The sequence below is a fragment of the Panthera tigris genome, chromosome C2, assembly GCF_018350195.1.
Source record: "Panthera tigris isolate Pti1 chromosome C2, P.tigris_Pti1_mat1.1, whole genome shotgun sequence".
NCBI lineage: Eukaryota > Metazoa > Chordata > Mammalia > Carnivora > Felidae > Panthera > Panthera tigris.
The window spans coordinates 108,193,457-108,214,802 of NC_056668.1; the positions used below are offsets into that span (position 1 = coordinate 108,193,457).

At 40.6% G+C, this 21,346-nt stretch overlaps 1 protein-coding gene across 1 annotated transcript in view; it reads left to right on the forward strand.

Moving 5' to 3' along the window:
• The window catches only part of PLCH1 (phospholipase C eta 1), a 210,221-nt gene that overhangs the window by 162,039 nt on the left and 26,836 nt on the right, over positions 1-21,346 (forward strand). The window contains exons 12-14 of the mRNA XM_042956323.1: positions 4,005-4,176; positions 8,275-8,382; positions 17,744-17,905. Coding sequence (XP_042812257.1) covers positions 4,005-4,176; positions 8,275-8,382; positions 17,744-17,905 — 442 coding nt within the window. The remainder of the gene's footprint in view (positions 1-4,004; positions 4,177-8,274; positions 8,383-17,743; positions 17,906-21,346) is intronic.

Here is a 21,346-nt window from a genome sequence, read left to right on the forward strand (position 1 = left end):
TGTTACACTGATTTAAATGCTCCTTTCTCTGCTCTTAGCATTTTGAGCATATTTCTGTTATATCTATATAGCACCCTCTTAAAATTGTTGGCTTCCTTCCTTCTTTTGAGTCTTTAAGACCAAGACCTCATTGAAAATATGGGGCTATGTCTTATTCACTCTTTTTTATTTTTTTAAAGATTTTTTAATGGTTATTTTTATTAAAAATTTTTTTTACATGTATTTACTTTTTGAGAGACATAGAGAGACAGAGTACAAATTGGGGAGGGGCAGAGAGAGAAGGAGACACAGAATCTGAAGCAGGCTCCAGGCTCTGAGCTGTCAGCACAGAGCCTGACACGGGGTTCGAACCCACAAACCAGGAGATCATGACCTGAGCCAAAGTCGGACACTCAACTGACTGAGCCAACCAGGCACCCCTGTCTTATTCATTCTTTATTGCCTAGCAGATGCCTGCAATATACCATAAAGCTAAGAAATGATTTTTGAATAAAAAGAAAATTACATTTGCATAAAATCAATTTTATAGAATTTAGTGGCCTTGAAAATTTTTAATATTTGGTCTTCTTATTTATTAACCATGAGGTTAAAAATGCCGTTTTAATGAGAGACACTTGCTGCATGGCAGGTTTAGTTTATGGTATCTGCTATATGGAAGAACCCCAAGTACTGAATTCTGATGGGTCTCTTCTACCCTGATTGCTACTAGATTTGGCAAAGTTGATGAAGTGATTTTGCCATTATTTTCCAAAATGTGAAGTTGGGTGTTGAAAAGATGTACCACTTTGGAAGACCCTTTGATAACTTGACAGTGCTTCAAGTTTGGGAATACTTAGAAAAGCACTTCACATTAAAAGTTACTATGCTTGTTGAGTACATTTTGAAAGTTCAGTCTTTTTCCTTTCTTTCTTAGGCCTTCCTTATACCATGCATTTTGGACCATATAATTCCTTGTCATGGGGAACTGTCTTGTTTATTGTAAGATAGTTAGCAGCATCCTTGACTTCTAGACACTAAATGTCAGTAGTACTCCTCTCCCTCATATTGTGACCACCAAAAATGTCTTAAGATGTTGACAAATTATCTTTCTGGGAACAGTGCCATACAGTCTCCCCCCTCCCCTGTTGAGAAGCACTGCTTTATGTTTAGCATCATTAAACACTAATAGGCTTTTTATAAACAGATTAATAATTTATTTACTTATTTTTTAAGTTTATTTATTTAGAGAGAGAGAGCAAATCTTAAGTAGGCTTGCATTGTCAGTACAGAGCCCGATGCAGGGCTCGAACCCATGAACCATGAGATCGTGACCCGAGCCAAAATCAAGAGTCAGATACTTAACCAACTGAGCCACTCGGAGCCCCAAACAGATTGATAATTTAAAAATTCGTTGTTAGAACTCCTTGATGTGATTGCATAGACAATCTCTTGCTGGTTTGTTGTTCTTTTTCTCTCTAACACTCTGGGATAAAACCTATGTGGTTGCAAGAGCAAACAGATTATAGCAAGATAACCCACTCCAGTCACAAAGGTTCGTCTCCGATATTACCTTTGGCATCAGGTTTTACTAATGGGGAAAGAATGTAGTTTCAGGAGGTCATAACCCTTTCTGTGGAGCATGTGCTATTGTCAGACAAGCCCAGAAATAAATTGTTTTTCTCTACATAGATGTATTAGCCAATTTAAATATTGGCTTTTGTACTCTGAAAAATAGATATTGCCTATTACTTCAGAAGATATGTGATAGAAAAGTAGAAAAAAAAACCACAACAAGCTAATTTTGAAATAATTTCTTACTCTGAAGAAGAAAAAAAATCAGAAGAAGAGTAAGATCAGTAATTAGTCCTTGTTCCTTTTCTGCCTTGGCCACCAGCTCCCCAGGCTGTCTTTGGTAATCAGTCTGCTTGGGTTTCACATACTCTGCACAGAAATCTGAGGGCTTGTGGGGAGTGAATGCTTGACTTTTTTTCCTTTCTGAAAGTAAAGACTAGTATATAGTTTTATACAAATGATTTTAAAATGCTTGGCATAGGATGCTATAAATCACAAAATTCCATTATGATATTTTATCCTCAATAGTAATTTTCAAACTGGGGGCTGATAATATATTTTTAGAGTAAATGTCTGCACATAATGATACACTGTGGTCTCTTAGACACTTATAGACTTTTTTTAGAAAATTGAATTTATTTAAGTTTTCATACTGAAGTTTATTTTTTTAGTATAGTTGACACACAATGTTACATTAATTTCAGGTGTACAACATGGTGATTGGACAAGTTTACACATTATGCTATCTATGCTCACCACAAGTGTAGCTACCAACCGTCACCATACAACATTATTACAATATCATTGACTGTGTTCCTTTTACTGTGCCTTTTATTCCCATGACTTTCTCAATTCATAACTGGAAGCATGCATCTCCCACTACCCTTCGTCCATGTTGCCCCACCCCTCGCCCTCCTCCCCTCTAGCTACCATCACTTTGTTCTCTGTATTTATAGGCCTGATTCTGCTTTTTGTTTGTTTATTCATTTGTGCTTTTTTTTCTTAGGTTCCATATATGAGTGAAATCATATGGAATTTGCCTTTCTCAGTCTTATTTCACTTAGCATAATACCCTTTAGGTCCATCCATGTTATTGCAAATGGCACAACCTCTTCCTTTGTTATGTCTGTGTAATATTCTAGTGTGTGCGTGCGTGCGTGTGTGTGTGTGTGTGTGTGTGCATACCACATCTTCCTGATCCATCTGTCTATCAGTGGACACTTAGGTTACTTCCATATATTGGCTATTGTAAATAATGCTACAATAACATACAGGTGTGTGTGTTTTCAAATTAGTGTTTTGGGGTTTTGGGGGTTGAAGGCCAGTAGTGGAATTATTAGATCGTATGATATTTCTATTTTTATTTTTTTGAATCTTCATACTGTTGTCCACAGTGGCTGTACCAGCTTACATTCCCACCAACTGCATATACCTCTATATTGACACTTGTTATTTCTTGTGTTTTTGATTTTAGCCATTCTGACAGATGTTAAGATGATATCTTATGTAGTTTTGATGTGCATTTTCCTGATGACGAGTGATGTTGAGCATCTTTTTATGTGTTTGTTGGTCATCTTACATCTTTTTTTTTGGAAAAATGTCTATTCAGGTCCTTTGCCCATTTTTAATTGGATTTTTTGGGGGATTGGTGTTGAGTTGTATGCCTTCTTTTTATATTTTGGTTATTAACTCCTTTTTGGATATATCATTTGCAAACATCTTCTCCCATTTAGCGTAGGATACCTTTTTGTTTTGTTTGTTGATGGTTTCTTTCATGCAGAAAAGCTTTTTATTTTGAAGTAGTTCTAATTGTTTATTTTTATTATTTTTCCCTTATTTTTTTTTTTTTATTTCCCTTGCCTTTGGAGACCTATCTGGAAAAATGTTGATATGGGTGATGTCAGAAAAATTGCTGCCTGTGTTCTCTTCTAGGACTTTTGTAGTCTGAGGTCTCACATTTAGATCTTTAATCCATTTTGAGTTTATTTTTGGGTGTACTATAACAAAGTGGTCCAGTTTCATTCTTTTGCATGTTGCTGTTCAGTTTTTCTCAGCACCATTTATTGAAGATTATATGTTCTTTCCTCCTTTAGATTTTTGAATAGATAAGACAAAATTACATTATATGAGTTTTTTTATTTAGGCTTATCTCTCTTAAAATTTTCTCTCTTTTTCTTTTAAAAAAGACATAATGTATGTACCTGTTTTAAAAGCAAAATATTAAATGAGGGCATCCCACATGATGGGTATTCTGCTCAGCCCTGGCAAAATATATTTGGTTAGAGGAGTTTCTTAAAAACTGCTCCTTTCATCTTTCTCATTTTAGTCAGTACTGCTTTCACAAATACTGTCATTAGGACTATAAGAGCATAGTGAATATATAGAGTGATTTTCAAACACCCCTGTGAGTTGCCTATACTTGATGCCTTTAGAATATGTCGCTGTCCTCTTAGGTTCCCGGTCATACTGTCCATTGAGAATCACTGCAGTGTCCAGCAACAGAGGAAGATTGCTCAGTACCTGAAAGGAATATTTGGAGACAAGCTGGACCTGTCATCTGTAGACACAGGAGAGACCAAACAGCTTCCAAGCCCTCAGAGTTTGAAAGGCAAAATCCTAGTGAAGGTAATTACCTCCAGAAATGCAATGAAAGGCATTAATGACCAACTCAGCCCTCCCTCCCTTAAGGACTAAAAACTGGTTTATCAGGAGAATAATAGAGTTAATCCATGAAGGGTCGCCTAGATTTGCGTTTGCATCTTGTTCCAATTTATTAATAGTTATACCTTCAGAAAAAGCTTGTTACTGGCTAACCACATATTTTGGGAGTTGTTTCTGTGAAGTGAGAATATCAATACTGTAAGCCAAATGTTTAATATTTGAGTCTGTTATAGTTTACACTGGCCAGAAGTATGTGCATAGGAGCGAGAGAAGCCTCCTTGTGTCCACATCTGAAAGCATTTCTTTCAGATTCTTCTCTCCCATTTCAAGCTCCAATAACTGTCAAAAAAAAAAGAAGGGGGGAAAAAGAAAAAAACAAACAGTCTTTACGGTTGATCAGCCCTTGGTTATGTAAGTGAGAAGAGCTCACTTGAAAGCAGAGCATAGGCACAGACATAATGCCCCACAGGACTCATGTGTATGTGAAGGAGCAGTAGGTGAAGAGAATGACATTTTATGAACAGATTTTCTGAGGGAGGAAATTTACTACCTGCAATGAGTATTATTAATATGAAGAATAGCCAGAAAAACAGTTACTTGAAATCTCACAGGGCTGACTTTGTGATTTTACTTAATTCCTGTTAATTTTACGTGTTTGGAATAAATCCACCTTGGATAGTTGTATTATTTTGATACCAAAAACCTAAGGAAGAGCAAGAGGGTATTAATATTCAAATCGGGTCATATTTTACTTAACAGAAATGTGTACCAAAAAACCAGATATCACAAAGGAGGCATAGGAAAGTCAAACAATGTAATTTCCTAGGAATAGTTTAATAGGGTTTCTAACGGAGGGCAGCAAATAGGAAAGATGTGAAATATTCATCTTTGGAATAGGTCAAAACCCATTTTTCTATCAGTTAAATGAAAATTACAGACTGAATTCATCAAAGAGGTGTTGTCAGGCATTTGTATGTGGGACAGCATTTCGAATAAAAGCTCCAAATAATGTAAGAGATAACATTAAGGTCAATTTTCCTGAAATCTTGCTAAAGCAAACTCTTGTGGTAAAAACTGATTGCTGGGTTAGAAAGCTAAATGTCACCTTAGTAGCCTTGTAAATGTTTCCATGTTTCCTGTAGTCTTTAGCAAGCAGTCAGAAGGTTAAACGCAGAGTAAGTCCATTTGATTGAAATGCTTCCCTTTTGGACAGTGGAATTTAAGACATTTGATATGCACTGAGTCCCTTCTGCATAATTGGACTTTGGGTCATTTGTCATAGAATGTCCTAGGGCTTATGGGCACCAGGATGCACCAGCTGATCTGGGGCACTCAGTGGGAGGAGTGGCAGCAGTGTGGACTGCGAGCATATGAAGGCATCTAAGGTTCATTCGCTAGTAGCAATGTTCTTCAGACTTTAAGAAGATCTCCTAGATCTATGGACCAATGCATTTCCATTTGAAGCAAAAATAAAGGAATGGGTTTTCCTACGTACCTTTGGCATCAGAGCAACCTTTGAACCGAAAGGCACCATTTAGTGGCCAATTAACACTTTAGAGATTGACAAGTTGTGTATTATTATAATTATAATACACATGCTTTCCAAGTATATATATACACACATATCTCCTGAAAAGTAAAGAAAAGTTTGCTTTTGAACAAAAATAATAACAAACAGTAATTTTCCGTAGATTCTTACTGCCAAAAGAAACTGTAACTATTTGGTCTAAGCTTCTTACTTTTTACAGATGTGAATCACAGAGTCGTTACCACTCTTCTTGGGTCATATAGCTTAGAGCTGAATGGTAGCTATCATTCCAGTCTCTAGCAATACTTGTATGTATCATGGACCAGTTAATCTAATTCTTGATAACTCCTGCATGAAATAGTATGTAGATCGGAAGGAGATCCCTAAAAGACAACTGTACATTCTTTGTTTGTATCTACTGGACCACAGCTAAGTTCCTTAAGTCACCTTAAGTTCTGCCTTAATTTATTCTATAATTTTCCTTAGATGTAACTGTTGATAAGAAGCATCAAGAAACAATGTTCTGTTGCATTGCGTTTCTTCCTATTTGCCTGGATAAATTACTTTTGAGAACCAGAAATATGGAAGAGTTGGTAAAAAATATAGCCCTCATATCTTTTAATTCAATTTTAAGGATGGAAAATTAGGTTACCTATGGATGCTCTGAGCATCCATAATAATGTGTTCTCCCCCCTGCCACCACATTTAAATGAAGGGGAACTAAAGCTTGGTGCAGCTCCCTACCAGCTCATCACTGCTTGCCCATCACGGTTACACTTTTGTTTCTGTCTTGTGGTATCAGAACTGTTTATATCATTCAAGGATTATTACTCCTCACTTGCAGATGTTACTTCTCATATTTGGTAGCTCTGTTCTGCTGAACATTTAAAAAATATGTTGGCTTTGTTCTATTTCAAAGAGGGAATTGCTGTCATTATATTTCAAATGTCTTGTGGACAGATCCATCTTGGTTATCTGTCATTGTACCCAAAACAGAGTTGACTCTGAATAAGTAGTTGGTGGTGAATAAATGAAGGAGGTCATTAACTTGATGTCTTGTGTTCCTGAACACGTCTGGTCACCATTAGGTTGAGTACTTTATTTCTGATGCTGCTATATTAACATAACTACTCTATAGTGCCCTCTAAAATAAAGAAAAATAAATTCATTTTATAGAAGTCTTCTGTATCAGAAAAGACTTAAATCAATATATAGACATAAATGCTTTAATTGTGAGCTGTTTTGTTATTAATGATACAGAGAAAGTTAAAAAATGTTCGCCATATTTACTTAGAATTATATATACGTATGTATCTATATCTATCTCTACAAATGTTTGTGTGAAATGGAAAGAGTGTAGTCTTCACTTTGCAGATAGCACATACAAATAAGGAGTAAAATACATATCATTACAAAGGGAAATTAAATCTCACCCTTTCAATCCTATAAATGATCCTCTATACGTTGAAGAAAATGTTTAAGTATCCAAACCCCAAGACTTTAGAGTCTTAATATAGATTTTGTGTTCATTATATAAATGATTTAATCAGCTTTGAAACTATCACTGTGCTAAGGGCCCAAGGTCAAGAGCTCTGGGTATCAGGGAAGGTATAGGAAAATAGGGATGGAGGGGCGCCTGGGTGGCTCAGTCGGTTAAGCGTCCGACTTCAGCTCAGGTCATGATCTCGCTGTCCGTGAGTTCGAGCCCCGCGTCGGGCTCTGGGCTGATGGCTCAGAGCCTGGAGCCTGCTTCCGATTCTGTGTCTCCCTCTCTCTCTGCCCCTCCCCTGTTCATGCTCTGTCTCTCTCTGTCTCAAAAATAAATAAACATTAAAAAAAATTTAAAAAAAAAAAGGAAAATAGGGATGGAGAGTTCTCTGAAAACCTGACTATGGTGGTGGTCCTGTGCATAGAGGAAGTGGGTGAGGAGAAAATCCAGCATGTTGAAGAGGGCCAATAGTGGTGTGGAGAGTGGGAGAATGAGAAGTCACTGGGGCTTGAGTTTAGAGAAGATCAGCCTGGTTAGCAGTCTGGGATGTTTAGAGATTTATCATTATTTTTGGCTGCCAAGCATATGAACATCCTTCCATGTTTAAGGAGTTCTCCCCATCCCTATGTTGTTTTTGTTGTTTTTTAAGTTTATTTATTTATTTTGAGAGAGACAGAGACAGTGCATGAGCAGGGGAGGGACAGAGAGAGAGGGAAAGAGAGAATCCCAAGCAACCTCCACGCTGCCAGTGCAGAGCCCAAAGTGGGGCTCGAACCCACGAAACTGTGAGATCATGACCTGAGCTGAAACCAAAAGTTGGATGCTTAACCGACTGAGCCAGCCAGCCGCCCCTACCCACCCCATCCCTATATTTTAAGGAATCCCCTCCTAGTGGCTGAACATGCTAGACATTTTGGCTTTTGCAGCCTCTCGGAGCTAGGATGTAGGCACATGCTCTAGATGCTCCCAATCAAGTGAACCTGCCCCAAACATCAGACATGCACACTGTTTTCATTTTTAAATTGGGCGTGTTGCTCCATTTCAGGGCAAGAAGTTGCCTTATCACCTTGGGGATGATGCAGAGGAAGGGGAAGTTTCTGACGAAGACAGCGCAGATGAAATTGAGGACGAGTGCAAATTCAAGCTCCATTATGTAAGTTACAGCCTTAGTTATAATTTTTACCCTCATTGTGTTGCGGTAGGAATTACTGCTGTGTTGGAATCCTCACAAATATGGTAGCTGTGGTGCAAAAGGGATATTTGTTGAAAGTTACTTCGTTTTGGGGGAAACAGACACTTAGATGCTTATTGAGTCAAGGATTTTTGTGTCTTACAATTGGAAGGAATGTTCGTGATTAACCTTTCTGACCCTCTATCTAGGGACAAATCCTCTCCTATTACAACGTTGTCAAAACTCAGATTGCTGTTGGAAATGTCATAGTCTTTGCTGAAATAAACTGGCTTTAGCATTGTCTCCTCTGCCTCCTGCTGGCAGCCTCACTATGCTGCTTGTCAAGGGTGGCTTGCAGAACCCAACGGCATGTGGTCTGCTCCTCTAGGATGCCCATCCTTGTCCTGAGAAGATACTTTGGATCAGAGGGTTTCCAAGCTCTGCCAGACATAGGACTCTTGGATAAATCTTTAATTTGCCACATCTTGGATAAAATGGCATAGGGTAGTTTGCTGTCTGCGTGGTACTTCAGATCCCTGAGATCAAGGAGCTGCCTTCATAGAAAAGCATCATTTAGCCAGATAATCTAAAGGAAATGCAAACCTAGAGGAAATGTAGAACTTAAAGAGATTACCCCCCCCCACCTCCTCATGGGGGGCTAGGATTTCTCACCTCTACAACTCATATGATTGTCAGGATCACATGGCAGCCTGAGAGTAACCCCCCCACCCCAGCCTGACATTAGTTTGTTACAGGGTTTGCAGTTTCATTTCTATGGATAAGTAGTATTCCTCTAAATATCAGAACTATTATTCTTCTCTCAAAAAAAAAAACTAGATAAATTTTGTACAAAATATTCAAATTTACACCATTGCCCTGAATGCAGTAATTACATTGCAAAAAACAGTCCATTCTCTTTGAAATAATAGTAATGAGTATGACTTCCTATAGTTATCAAAGGGAGCCAGCATCATTACCAATGGGACATAAGTACAGTGACAGCTGTTGTCTCAGTAGACACTTTTTTCTTGACTTTAATGCAATTTAAAAAGGATGAAGTGGGAAAGATTCAGCTTGAACTGAAAAGGAAAAATTACCATCTGTATTAATCTGTTGCCTTTTATAGTTTATATTAGTGCAGTCAAGTACCACCAATAGGGCTATAGTCATAGAAAATTAATCTAAATAGATTTACATTAGTGAAAATGGTTAATATATTAAATAGTTTATTTTTTACTCTTCCAGTTATTTACTATTTTTGTAATTACTTACATGCAATTATGGATAATGTAGCTCTATTTTTTAAGCTTTTATTTTATAAACCAAATTTTTGTCTCTGCTCTTCATTATTTTTGCATCTTTTTTCCAAAATCTCTTGATTACCAGCTTCAGAGTAGTCTATCATTTGAAAGCAGGGAACAGAGAGGCTTGACTAAAGTATGTAGTTAGGAAATACTGTTTTTAGGGAAAATGAGTGATGGAAATTCAGCTATTACCACAACGTAGTCATTTATTGCTGAGTAAAACCCAACTTGTTTTAGATTCTAAATCCACCCAGTTATATAATTTTTCTTCTACTATCAGTGAACTCCTAACTTTTCATGTGAAGTATCTATAATTATAAATAGAGTTAGCTGTAGTTTTATGGAAACGAATCAGTAACTTCACCTGTGAAAATATCCAAGTGACTGCTCCCATCTTCAAAGCCTCCTAGATGGTTTCTAGGAAGGCATATAGGTAGATAGTTTAGAACATGATTCTGTAAAGATATGTATGATCTTTTATTTGGATTCTTTGATTTGGGCTTTAGTAAAAGCAGAGAGCACGTAAATTGTGACATTTTACAGGTATCTCTTTGCTGGACTCTAGGAGAGAAAATACATAAAGGAACCAATATTCCAGTGGAAATATATAAAGTTTTACTTCACTTTTTTGAATCTTTTTTTCCTGTTTTTGAGCTCTTCTGAGAAAAGGCAGTGCCATGTTTAGAAAACCAAAGTGTAATTCTGTAATCAGTCAGTTTATAGTCTTATTGCCTGCACAGGGTTCAGATGTCTTATCTGAGTGTTGAATGTAAATTGCCCGATCACATTTCTGCAAAAGAGGATGTACCGTGAATAGCTTATGTGAAACCAATAATTACCTTAGAGGAAGTTCTTAACCTCAGTTTTAAGTTAACAGAATGTGGTCAGATTTACAAATTATATCTGGATTATTGCAATAAATAAAAATTTTAACTTAGCATTCATGAATAGCAGGTCACTGACTCTCACCAGACTTATACAAGACTCATGGGCATGTTCAACATTTTTTATTGAGCATCTCTTTTTGGAAATGCAGCCATCATGTTGTAGGTGTTGGGCACATATCAGTGAACAAAAAACACACAAAAATCTTTGCCTTCATGAAGTTTACACATTAATGGGGAAAGAGGAGGATAAATAAGAGGTAAAACAAATAAGTAACCTGTATAAGGTACTAGGCAGTGATAAGTACTAACGGGAAAAAAGTAAGGTAGGGAAAACGTGTAGAAAGTGTGTATGTGTGTGTGTGTGCATGTGCATATGTGGGCATATGTGTGTGGGTGTGTGTGTGCACATGCACATATGTGGGCATGCACGTGTGTGGGCGTGTGTGTGTGTGTGTGTGTGGACATGTGCATGTGTACTATGTAAAGAGTGTATTGAAGTTTTAGATAGGTTGGCCAGGAATGATCTCACAGAGGAGGTAACATATGAGCAAACACCTGAAAGTAGTGAAGAGTTAGCTGTGCTGATATCTGGAGAAGAATGTTCCAGGCAGAGGGAACAGCAAATGCAAAGGCCAGAAATAGGACTTGAGGTTCCCGCACGTTACCTGGTGTAAAAAGCAGAGTGGGAGGCAGGACCCTCACACAGGTCTTCTTATTCCTCCTGGTCTATGGTTACTTCTAACTAAGGGATTCAAACTACACCAAAATTTTTTTGCTCGTTCATTCAATCTTTCAGTTGTTGAATTTATTGAATCCTTTCGGTTTCTGCCTGATATATTTTGTGGCTTCAGCCACAGACAAAATCTGGCCCAATATATGTAAGCCCCATGGAAAAGCCAGTGTGTTCAGTGACTCAAGAATCACGCAGCTGAAAACACACAGGGGACAGTTTCAACCACAGTACAGTTATCTAACAGATTTGATTCAGTGAGGCCAACTCACCATTATTCATTTTTACGGGATCCTCTAATGTCAATGTGACTTAAAGACTTTCCACCCCTATATTTCAACTTCAATGGTGTTTTTCTTCTAATACTGAGTTATTCACTATCTTTTTTCTTGTGTTCTGTGAATCTATATTCAGCCAGCCTCTTAGGCACAAATATTAGCTGTCTTGTACATGAAGCTCATCCCATAAATACGAAGCCTTCCAACAAGTTTTAAACGAGCCCTTGTACAGTAACACGTAACTACTTCTGCACACCCTGTAAAGGACTCAGAACAGTTCCTGGAACATGATTTGTGCGCAATAAATAGTAGATATTGTTTGTAACAGGAAAAGCAGTAGCAGCACCATTATTGCTAATGTGAGTCCTGAGCTGGACCTTGAACAGAGGGTCCTCTAAGAGAGCTAAAGGAGCAGGCAGGAGACAATAGAGGATAGTAGTAAATGCACACACTTGGATGGCTGAGAAGCAGCTGTTCTTTAGCCCAAGACCTTCAGATACCAGGCTTGGAAAGCTCTAAGGCCCTCACAAAGGGTGGCTGACGTATTATCCTTCCTGTCTCCAGATTTTAGCCTGGATGCAGAGAAAGAAGCATTTTGGGATGGTGAGATAGTCCAGTGTTTTGTTTTAAAGTAAAGGTCCTCAGCTTTGGCTGCACATTGGAATGACAGGGGAGCTTTCAAAAATCCCAGTGCCCAGGTCCAACCCAGAGATTCCCATGTAATTGGTCTGGGGTGGGGTCTTGGATTTGGGAACACTACCTGGGGGTTCTGGTGGGCAGCGGAAGTAGAGCACTACTGTTTGAGAGGGTCCCTCTGTAAGGGGCAGCCCCTCCAATCCAGTTCCTCCCCTTTCCTACTGTTTCCCAGCCTGGGGTAGTAGCTGTGGTTCTGGCGGTCTACTTTTCCAGTCCTTCAATTTTACACTGGAGAAAAAACAAGGAAGTGTTGTTTTTGGTAGATATTCCTAGGTCTGATTTACCTCTCAGAAACAGGAATTAGGAACCTGGATTTCTTCTCTGGTGGAAACTACTCCCAACCATCTTAAAGAGCTGCTTCCTTCTTGTACCACTGGCTCAAGGAACAAAACAGTGAGATGCATGTGGCTTTCAGCTGTGGTCCCTGCTGCCACTGCACAGTGGCTGACAGGTCGAGGGGTTAAGTGTCTGTCTCAGCTTTCTTTCAGTAGTGCTCCTGGGTTCTAGGACCAAATGATAACACATTAATGAAACCTCAGCCACACGTTTATTTGTTCTCCACGGCTACTAATTTTCTTGTGCGGTACATCACAGAGAAGAGAAAGATCAACAGGCAGTAATATCATTCCTTCAGCAACTCCCAGTGTTTGGAGGATGTGAGGTGAATAATTAGAGCCTTTGTATTAAGCCTTCATTATTTCCAGCACCGGTTGGCCAGGCTTTGTATTTTTAGCTTTGCTTTGCTGACAGTGAAAGTATCTGGGCATAGCAGCCACAGTTCATCTCCTCACTATCTCTGGCTTCTGCAGCCCTGAGCCGGAAAAGGAGACTGATATTTATTTGGGGTATTCTATATGACCTGGGCATGCTAGGAGATCTCTGGGGATGCTGTGTATGCCTTCTCTTTTGGTCCTCCCAACAAATGTACTCCCTGCCAGGCTCTGGGTCACTTGATCCGATGTGTTGACCTGGAATTCTTTTCCTTCAGAACTTAATAAGGAAAACTTACTATTTCCCACAGAGGGATTGTGGGGATATAGTTCCCAGGTGTCCTATAAGAATAATGGCTGTCAGGGCGCCTGGGTGGCGCAGTCGGTTAAGCGTCCGACTTCAGCCAGGTCACGATCTCGCGGTCCGTGAGTTCGAGCCCCGCGTCAGGCTCTGGGCTGATGGCTCGGAGCCTGGAGCCTGTTTCCGATTCTGTGTTTCCCTCTCTCTCTGCCCCTCCCCCGTTCATGCTCTGTCTCTCTCTGTCCCAAAAATAAATTAAAAACGTTGAAAAAAAAAAAAAAAAAGAATAATGGCTGTCAAGGGTCATCTGGGTGGCTTAGTCGGTTAAGTGGCAGACTCTTGATTTTGGTTCAGGTCATGATCTCATGGCTCGTGGGATTGAGCCCCGAGCTGGGCTCTGTGCTGATATCATGGAGCCTGCTTGGGATCTTCTCTCTCCCTCTCTGTCTACCCATCCCCTGCTTGTACATATGTTCTCTCTCTCTCTCAAAAAAAAAAAAAAAAACTTTATAAAAAAAGGATAATGGTTGTCAAAATATAAGCCTGCTCATGGTTAATTAGAGTCAAGAATTTATCTTTTTCCGTAACAGTATGAGAGGGATGGCTGCAGCATTATATGGTAAAATAGACACAGAATTTTGAATTGGAAGTCTCAGGTTCAAGTCCCAATCCAGCCATTTCCTAGGCATGTGTTTTTGGACAAGTTTTGAATCTTTCTGCTTCTATATCATGAATATAAAATTTGGCTAAACCTAGTGCTACCTTAAAGGGTGCTGGGCAGCTCAGATAAAGTATTAGTATATGACTGTACTTTGTGAATTTTAGCATGATATATAGTCTTAGTTGCTTTTTCTATATTTCCTTGTGCTTTTTTCCATGTTCATATGGATACTATTCTTATTGATACTGTTGGTTTTCTCTGCACCTTTACCCATGTTGGAATGCTGTCACTCTACTCTGTCACATTCATCAATTCTTATTCATTGTAGGAGGTTGATTTGTGGCCACCAAAAAGCCTGTTCAAGTCTTAACCCCCTGGTACCTAAGACCTTATTTGGAAAAGAGTCTTTGTAGATGTTATTAACTTAGGGCTGTAGAGATGAGGTCATCCTGATTAACCAAGTGGGCCTTAAAAATCCAATGATGAGTGTCCTCATGAGAAGAGAAGACACAGCAGAAGCAGGGGACACACAGAAGGAGGCTATGTGAAGAAAAGAGGCCCTGGCTTGAGTTAGGCTGACAAGCCAAGGAATGCCAGGAGCCACCGCAAGTTGCAAGAAGCAAGGGAGGATTAGCTCTGCTGGTACCTTGATTTCACACTTCTGTTTTTTTTGTTAAATTTTCAATTTTATTTAATTTTAGAGCATGAGCAGGGGAGAGGGGCAGAGGGAGGAGGGGAGAGAGAGAGAGAGGGAGAAAGAAAGAAAGAAAGAAAGAAAGAAAGAAAGAAAGAAAGAAAGAAAGAAAGAAACAAGAAAGAAAGAGAGAGAGAGAGAGAGAGAGAGAGAGAGAGAGAGAATGAGAATGAATCCCCAGCAGGCTCCATGCTCAGTGCAGAGCCTGACACTGGGAGTTGATCTCACGACCAGAGATCATGACCTGAGCTGAAATCAAGAGTCAGCTGGCTCAACTGACTTAGCCACCCAGGCACCCCAAAGTTTCTGTTGTTTTAAGTTACCAGATTTGTAGTAACTTGTTACAGCAGCCACAGGAAACTACTATACTCATCATCTAAGGGTTGGCTACAATTTCCTCTGCTCTTGGAAGTCTTTCCCACCCTCCCGGGACTGGATGAGGTGTCCCTCCTCTGTATGCCCTTTGACACTCCTGACTTCTACCATTTGCACCTGCTTGTGTAGTTATCCATTCATGTGTCTGTCTTGTCCATGACACCGAGGGTTCTGAGACATTGGGGTTGTGCCTTAGTAATGTTTCTCACCTGGCATGTAACAGCTCAATGGGTTTGTTTTACACAACATGAATTTTGTTCTCAAACCCTCATCTTTGTTGAATCCCTCCCCAGCCTAGGCGCCTAGTACTGGGAGTAGGAACCAATGTGTCTGGCTTTTCCTCTGCAGGCCTCTGTCCTCTTTCTGCCCATGCTGCCAGGTTAGTATTATTTCTAAAATATTACTCAGATACGTACCTACCCAGAGACTCCGAGCAGCTCCATACCTCTTGCATCCAAGTACCTCTACCATCTGGCCCTAACGTACATTTCTAGCTTTATCCTCCAGTACCCTCTTCTGTGAACTCGTGCTCGAGGAGAACTAGTCTGCTCCTGTGTACAGAGCACACATTACTAAGGTGAAACCTCGCCGGAACTGTGGAGGACGGGAACCCCCCTGTCTTCCTCATTGTTGCTGAGCCCCAGACATATCCGGCTCTTCTTGGACGATTTGTTGGTCGCTCGGGCAGGGATGCCATGCTCCTTCTCGGAACTGCTGTTGTACTGGATGTCTGTGCTTTCATAGGCATCTGTAGCATCTCTGCAGGCACAGGCAGCATGCAGATCAGCTCTTTTCCATCTTTGCATCTCCTTCAGGACCTGAGGGCCTCCAGTGAAGTAGAGTGCCTTGTTAACTAGATATATTAAAGACATTTGTGCATGTGATTTTAATACAGGGAAAGTCAGCAACCTACTGTGGTGGAGGCTTATTTTTCCAAATTTCCCTCAGGACATTTATATTGCTTCTCTCTTATAAGATTTTGTGAAAATGGAAGGCATTACCAGAAAACTGCCTGGTTCTACAGGGTTTAAATATAATGACCTCTTAGTAACAAATGTGCAAGTAGAAAACAGGCCTTAAACTTTTGGTGAGGATTAGAGGCATTGTTCTCCTGGAGGAGGACCGCTCTCCTTCCCTGTGGCTGGGGCTGGCCTCCAGCAGGTGTGTGAAGAAGTAAGCACAATTACTGGGTCTAGGGAGAGGGGAAAGGAGCTGAGGAGCCCAGGGCTACTGGTGTCAGGCAGAGCAAGGTGCCCAAAAAGCCATGCTAAGCAAGACTTCAAGGAAATCTATGTCCCTTGTTCACCTGAAAATTGCCTAAGTTGTCATCTGGATGTGAGCATAGCTTTATTATCCAAAATATTTGTGATCTTAACGTAATTATAATGATGAATCATAGCACGGGTCAGTAAGTGAGTTCTCTTTAGTTACATATTGGGATCAGAGATACCAAAGAAATTTTTATCTCAGAATAATTCTCAATTCCAAAGATTTCCATAGCATTATTTTCCCCTCAGTGAAGCAAAGTGATTTTTAAAAAATAACATATTTTGGGTGCCTGGGTGGCTCAGTTGGTTAAGTGTCCAACTTTGGCTCAGGTCATGATCTCACAGTTCATGAGTGCGAGCCCCACGTCAGGCTCTGTGCTGACAGCTCAGAGCCTGGAGCCTGCTTTGGATTCTGTCTCCCTCTCTCTCTCTGCCCCTCTTGTGCTCACACACACACACTCTCTCTCTCAAAAATAAATAAACATTAAAAATTTTAAGAAAAAAATAGCATATTTTTTTGCTCAAATTTACCTATGTAGATATAGAAAACTTAGTTTTCAAAAACTCTCCTTTGCTTCCTCTCTATGTAGGGGTGTCTGAGTGGCTCAGTTGGTTAAGCGTCCGACTTCGGCTCAGATCATGATCTCACAGTTTGTGAGTTTGAGCTGTCTGTGACACAAGACAGAGCCTGCTTCGGATCCTCTGTCCCCTTCTCTCTCTGCCCCTCCCTCGCTCATGCCTGCTCTCTCTCTCTCAAAAATAAACATTAAAAAAAAAAAAAAAAAAGAAAGAAAGAAAGTGCAATGCAGCGGTGCCTGGGTGGCTCAGTTGTTTAGTGTCTGATTCTTGATTTTGGCTCAGGTCATCATGATCCCAGGGTGGTGAGATTGAGCCCCACATTGGGCTCCACGTTGAGTGTGGAGCCTGCTTGAGATTCTCTCTGTCTCTGTCTCTCTCTCTCTCCCCTCTCCTCCCCTAACTTTCTGGGAGAAAAAGGGGAAGGGAGGGAGGGGGGAAAAAGAAGGGAGGAAGGAAAGAAAAAGAAAGAAAAGGAAAGAGAGAGAGCACGCACGAGGATGCAGTGTAGCATGGTGGGAAGCATTTAGGAAACCTAAGTTTGAATTCTGCCTCAGCTACTTGCTAGCTTTGTAACCTTGAGCAATTTAATTTCTCTAAACATCAGATTCTGCATCTCTGAAAGTAAAATAAGACCTTATAAGGTTCTTGAGGGTTGAATTCAATCATAGTAATCATTATTTTGGTGGATCAGTGTGTGTGGTGGGGAGGGAAGGACCAAAATCGTATAACGTGTTTAACTTCTTACTGGTAATTGAAAGATAATCAAATTATAAAAGCAGTGATGGCTTGAATGAAGGGTGTGTTCTAACTGATTCTGTGTTTCTTCAGGGAAATAATTTACATTGCTTAATTCTTTGCAGAATAATGGGACCACTGAGCATCAGGTGGAATCTTTCATAAGGAAAAAACTGGAGTCATTGTTAAAAGAATCTCAGATTCGAGACAAAGAAGATCCTGATAGTTTCACAGTGAGGGCACTACTGAAGGCCACACACGAAGGCTTAAATGCACATCTGAAACAGGTATACAATTCTCCCTTGGACTTGTCCTTCAACAGGAAAAAGAATGGACCTCATACTCTGTTTCTAATCATTTGTCATTTGTGAACTGCTTCTCCAGTTTCTTGCATTTCTATCCTCATCTTACTTGAGAAATGAAAATCTCCTATTGCAAAATGATGGGAGAAATTGTTAAAAGTGGAGGGGCAGGGGTGGAAATAACTCAAATACTGCTTCCCTGGGATCCTCAGGACAAAGTGCAGTGGCCCTGGACCCATCTTGCCCTGCCTGCTCAGGTGTGGGAGGAGCTCGAGCCCACCACGTGCATCACCCTCCCACCTCTCCAGCCAGTCATCCGCTGTGCTGCATTGATTGCACCTCCTTGAGTGTGTCTTCCGTCTGTCTACTTCCCTTGTCCATGGCTGGGTCCTGTTCTAGGCCAATGTCAACTGTCACCTAGACCTTTCTTGCCCTCCTTCAGTCTAATCTCCACTCTGAAATTAGCATGATGTTTTAAAAAGGTAAATCTGATCATGTCACTCTACTATTCACAATTCTTCAGTGGTTTCCCATTAGGATTTGGATGAATTACAGACTCTTTAACCAGGCTTTCAAGGTGTCATTTCATCCTTGTCTACCTCTCAAGTCTTCTCATTTTCCCTGTCACACTGCTTCCCACCATTGTCCCACTAAACACAACTGTCTGTATGCCATGGTCTTCCTCACATTCTGTTTCCTCTGCCCAGAACACTCCATTCCTACATCTGCTCTTACTAACTTCTTCTTAGTCTTTTAAATTCCAGCTTCAGTGTGATGCCCTAAATGAGTCCTGCCTTGACCTGGGATTAGGTTAGTTATCCCCCTTATATTGTCCAGGGTAGCTTCCCATTATATCTTCTCTTTTATGAAGGTTGTTTTTTTTTTTTTTACACCTTTGCAATTATTTGTTTAATATCTGTCTTCTCAACTAGATTATAGATTCCATGAAAACAAGAACTATGTCAGTCCTAATAACCATGATTTTTCTGGCTTATTATAGTGCCTGGGCCTTAGTGCGACTTTCATATTAAGCTGTTGAATGAATGAATGATTTGGGCTCTGGCTGCGATTTTAACTCTACCTTCTAGTAGAAATATCAGAAATGGGCAGGAAAGAAGGAGGGTGGGTTTATTGCTATTATCCTTGCAGGGCATTCAGGGCACTTATTCTGGCCTAGAGATCCATGAACTCACTGGCTCAGCCAGTAACAGACTTCCCCGCTTGGACCTCCTGTCTCTCAGGACTCAGGAATCCTCAGGTAGTGGGAGGACCATATGGGGTGACCACCCTTGAATCTAAGTGACAACCTAGTGTCGTGGTTACTGTCTAGAGTTTGTGCTGAGCTCTAGTTGGGCAGCTTAGCTCATGTGCCCACCCCTAACCTATTGTTCCTTCCTGGAACAATAACTTGCCAAGGCCTTGTCTTGTTAATGCCATAAGACAACTTACTCCTGGAAGTGGTGCCAAAGTCAGCCCCTCTGCAGCTGCACGTTAGAGGGGCAGAATGGAATAGTGGGGAGGCAACCAAAATGTAAATTACAGCATTACTGCCATTACCGTTGATCATACAATTTTGAATTTTCTTAGAAACTTCTATAAATAGCAATAAGGTTCTCCCCCTCACCCTCTCCTTCCTGCCACTTAGTTTTAGCCACACAAATGTCTATAAAATTGGGTAGCTTATTTGGTTAGCTCAGTTTGATTCTGCTTCTTGTTCTTACGGAATTCTCATTAGCTAATCTGGGCTAATCGCTCCCCCTGATGCTTTTGGAAAACTTTTTGTTCCATCCTAGATCATTCCAATTGGACAGGCCACAGCAGGTCTTAGAGATTTTGGATAAAACATATTAAACTCATCTTTCTTTTGCTATTCATGAAAGAAATTCCAATGGTAACTTTCCTATCAGGTAAGATAGTAAGAGATCTCAAAGTTCCAAGATGTGGTGGAGCAAAACTCATTCCCCTCTTGCTTATTCTTTACTTTCCATTAAATCTGGGTGACTACAAGGATGCAGTAGACTGAGAAAGTGGAGCCTGTGCCTTCAATAAAGTGGGCTGCAAAGTGTTGAGGTTTTTAACACTGCCATTCATTTTTTTTTTTTTTTTAATTTTTTTTTTTCAACGTTTTTTATTTATTTTTGGGACAGAGAGAGACAGAGCATGAATGGGGGAGGGGCAGAGAGAGAGGGAGACACAGAATCGGAAACAGGCTCCAGGCTCCGAGCCGTCCATCAGCCCAGAGCCTGACGCGGGGCTCGAACTCACGGACCGCGAGATCGTGACCTGGCTGAAGTCGGACGCTTAACCGACTGCGCCACCCAGGCGCCCCGTGCTGTTCATTTTTAAAACATGGTTTTGGTTCAGTAGACAAGCAAAGACAAGTTACTGCTGAGGGAAGTACATCTGTGTTGAATACACGTGCATGTTGAGATCCAAGGCTGAGGATATGCTGTGTGGTTCAGGGCAGCATGTCACCCCGGCGTCCTTCTTGCTGGGCTGTCATTCAGCAGTGCACCACTGTGTTCTCCTGTGCTGTCTTAGCCCGGAAGAGCTTATTTTATTTTTACTTCAGTAAAATAAGAATGAAGTGCTCCTCCTTCAGCCTGGAAGAATTTAGTAGACCAAGAAAGATGCCTGCCTTCTTTGGAGTCCTTGAAATCTACTCCCTTCTCTACATACCAGTGGCAACTATCTGGATGGCCGTAGTTTTCCCCTAAATGGACTTTTCCCACTCTTTTGCCATCCCACCCACCCCAATTTCTCATGTATGCCACTACCATAGTGATATTTCAGAAATGTGTATCTGAGAATGCCATCCTCATGTTTTAAACCATTCACTGATAAGTTTGGAAGTTTGAAAGTTTGGAAGATAATGTTCACACTCCAGGATGTAGCCCATAAGATCCTTTCTCCATGCTCTGGCCCCAGCTCTGACTTGTCCATCTGTACACATATGTACAAGTACACACACACCCTACTTCCTTTGTCTCCTGGAAAGTACCACGTTCTTAGCACTTGGCCTTTGTGTTTGCTCTTCCCTTGGCCACCACACACTTCTTCCTCCTCATCTCACTTAGAAAATGTCTACCTCTTGGGGCACCTGGTTGGCTCTTGATTCCATTATGAGGTCATGATCTCATGGTTCATGAGTTCTAGCCACCTGTTTAGGTTCTATGCTGATAGTGCAGAGACTGTTTGGGATTCTCTCTCTCTCTCTCTCTCTCTCTCTCTCTCTCTCTGCCCCAACCACACTCTCACTCTTCTCTCTCAATATAAATAAACTTAAAAAAAAAGACTTTTAATAAAAAAGAAAATGTCTGCCCTCTTCCAGCTTCAGCTTTTGCCTCCTGTCCCCATGGAAGTCCTCCTTGATCCTCAAGTCTGGGTAGATGACCTTTCCCTGCCATCTTGCCATGCCCTGCACTT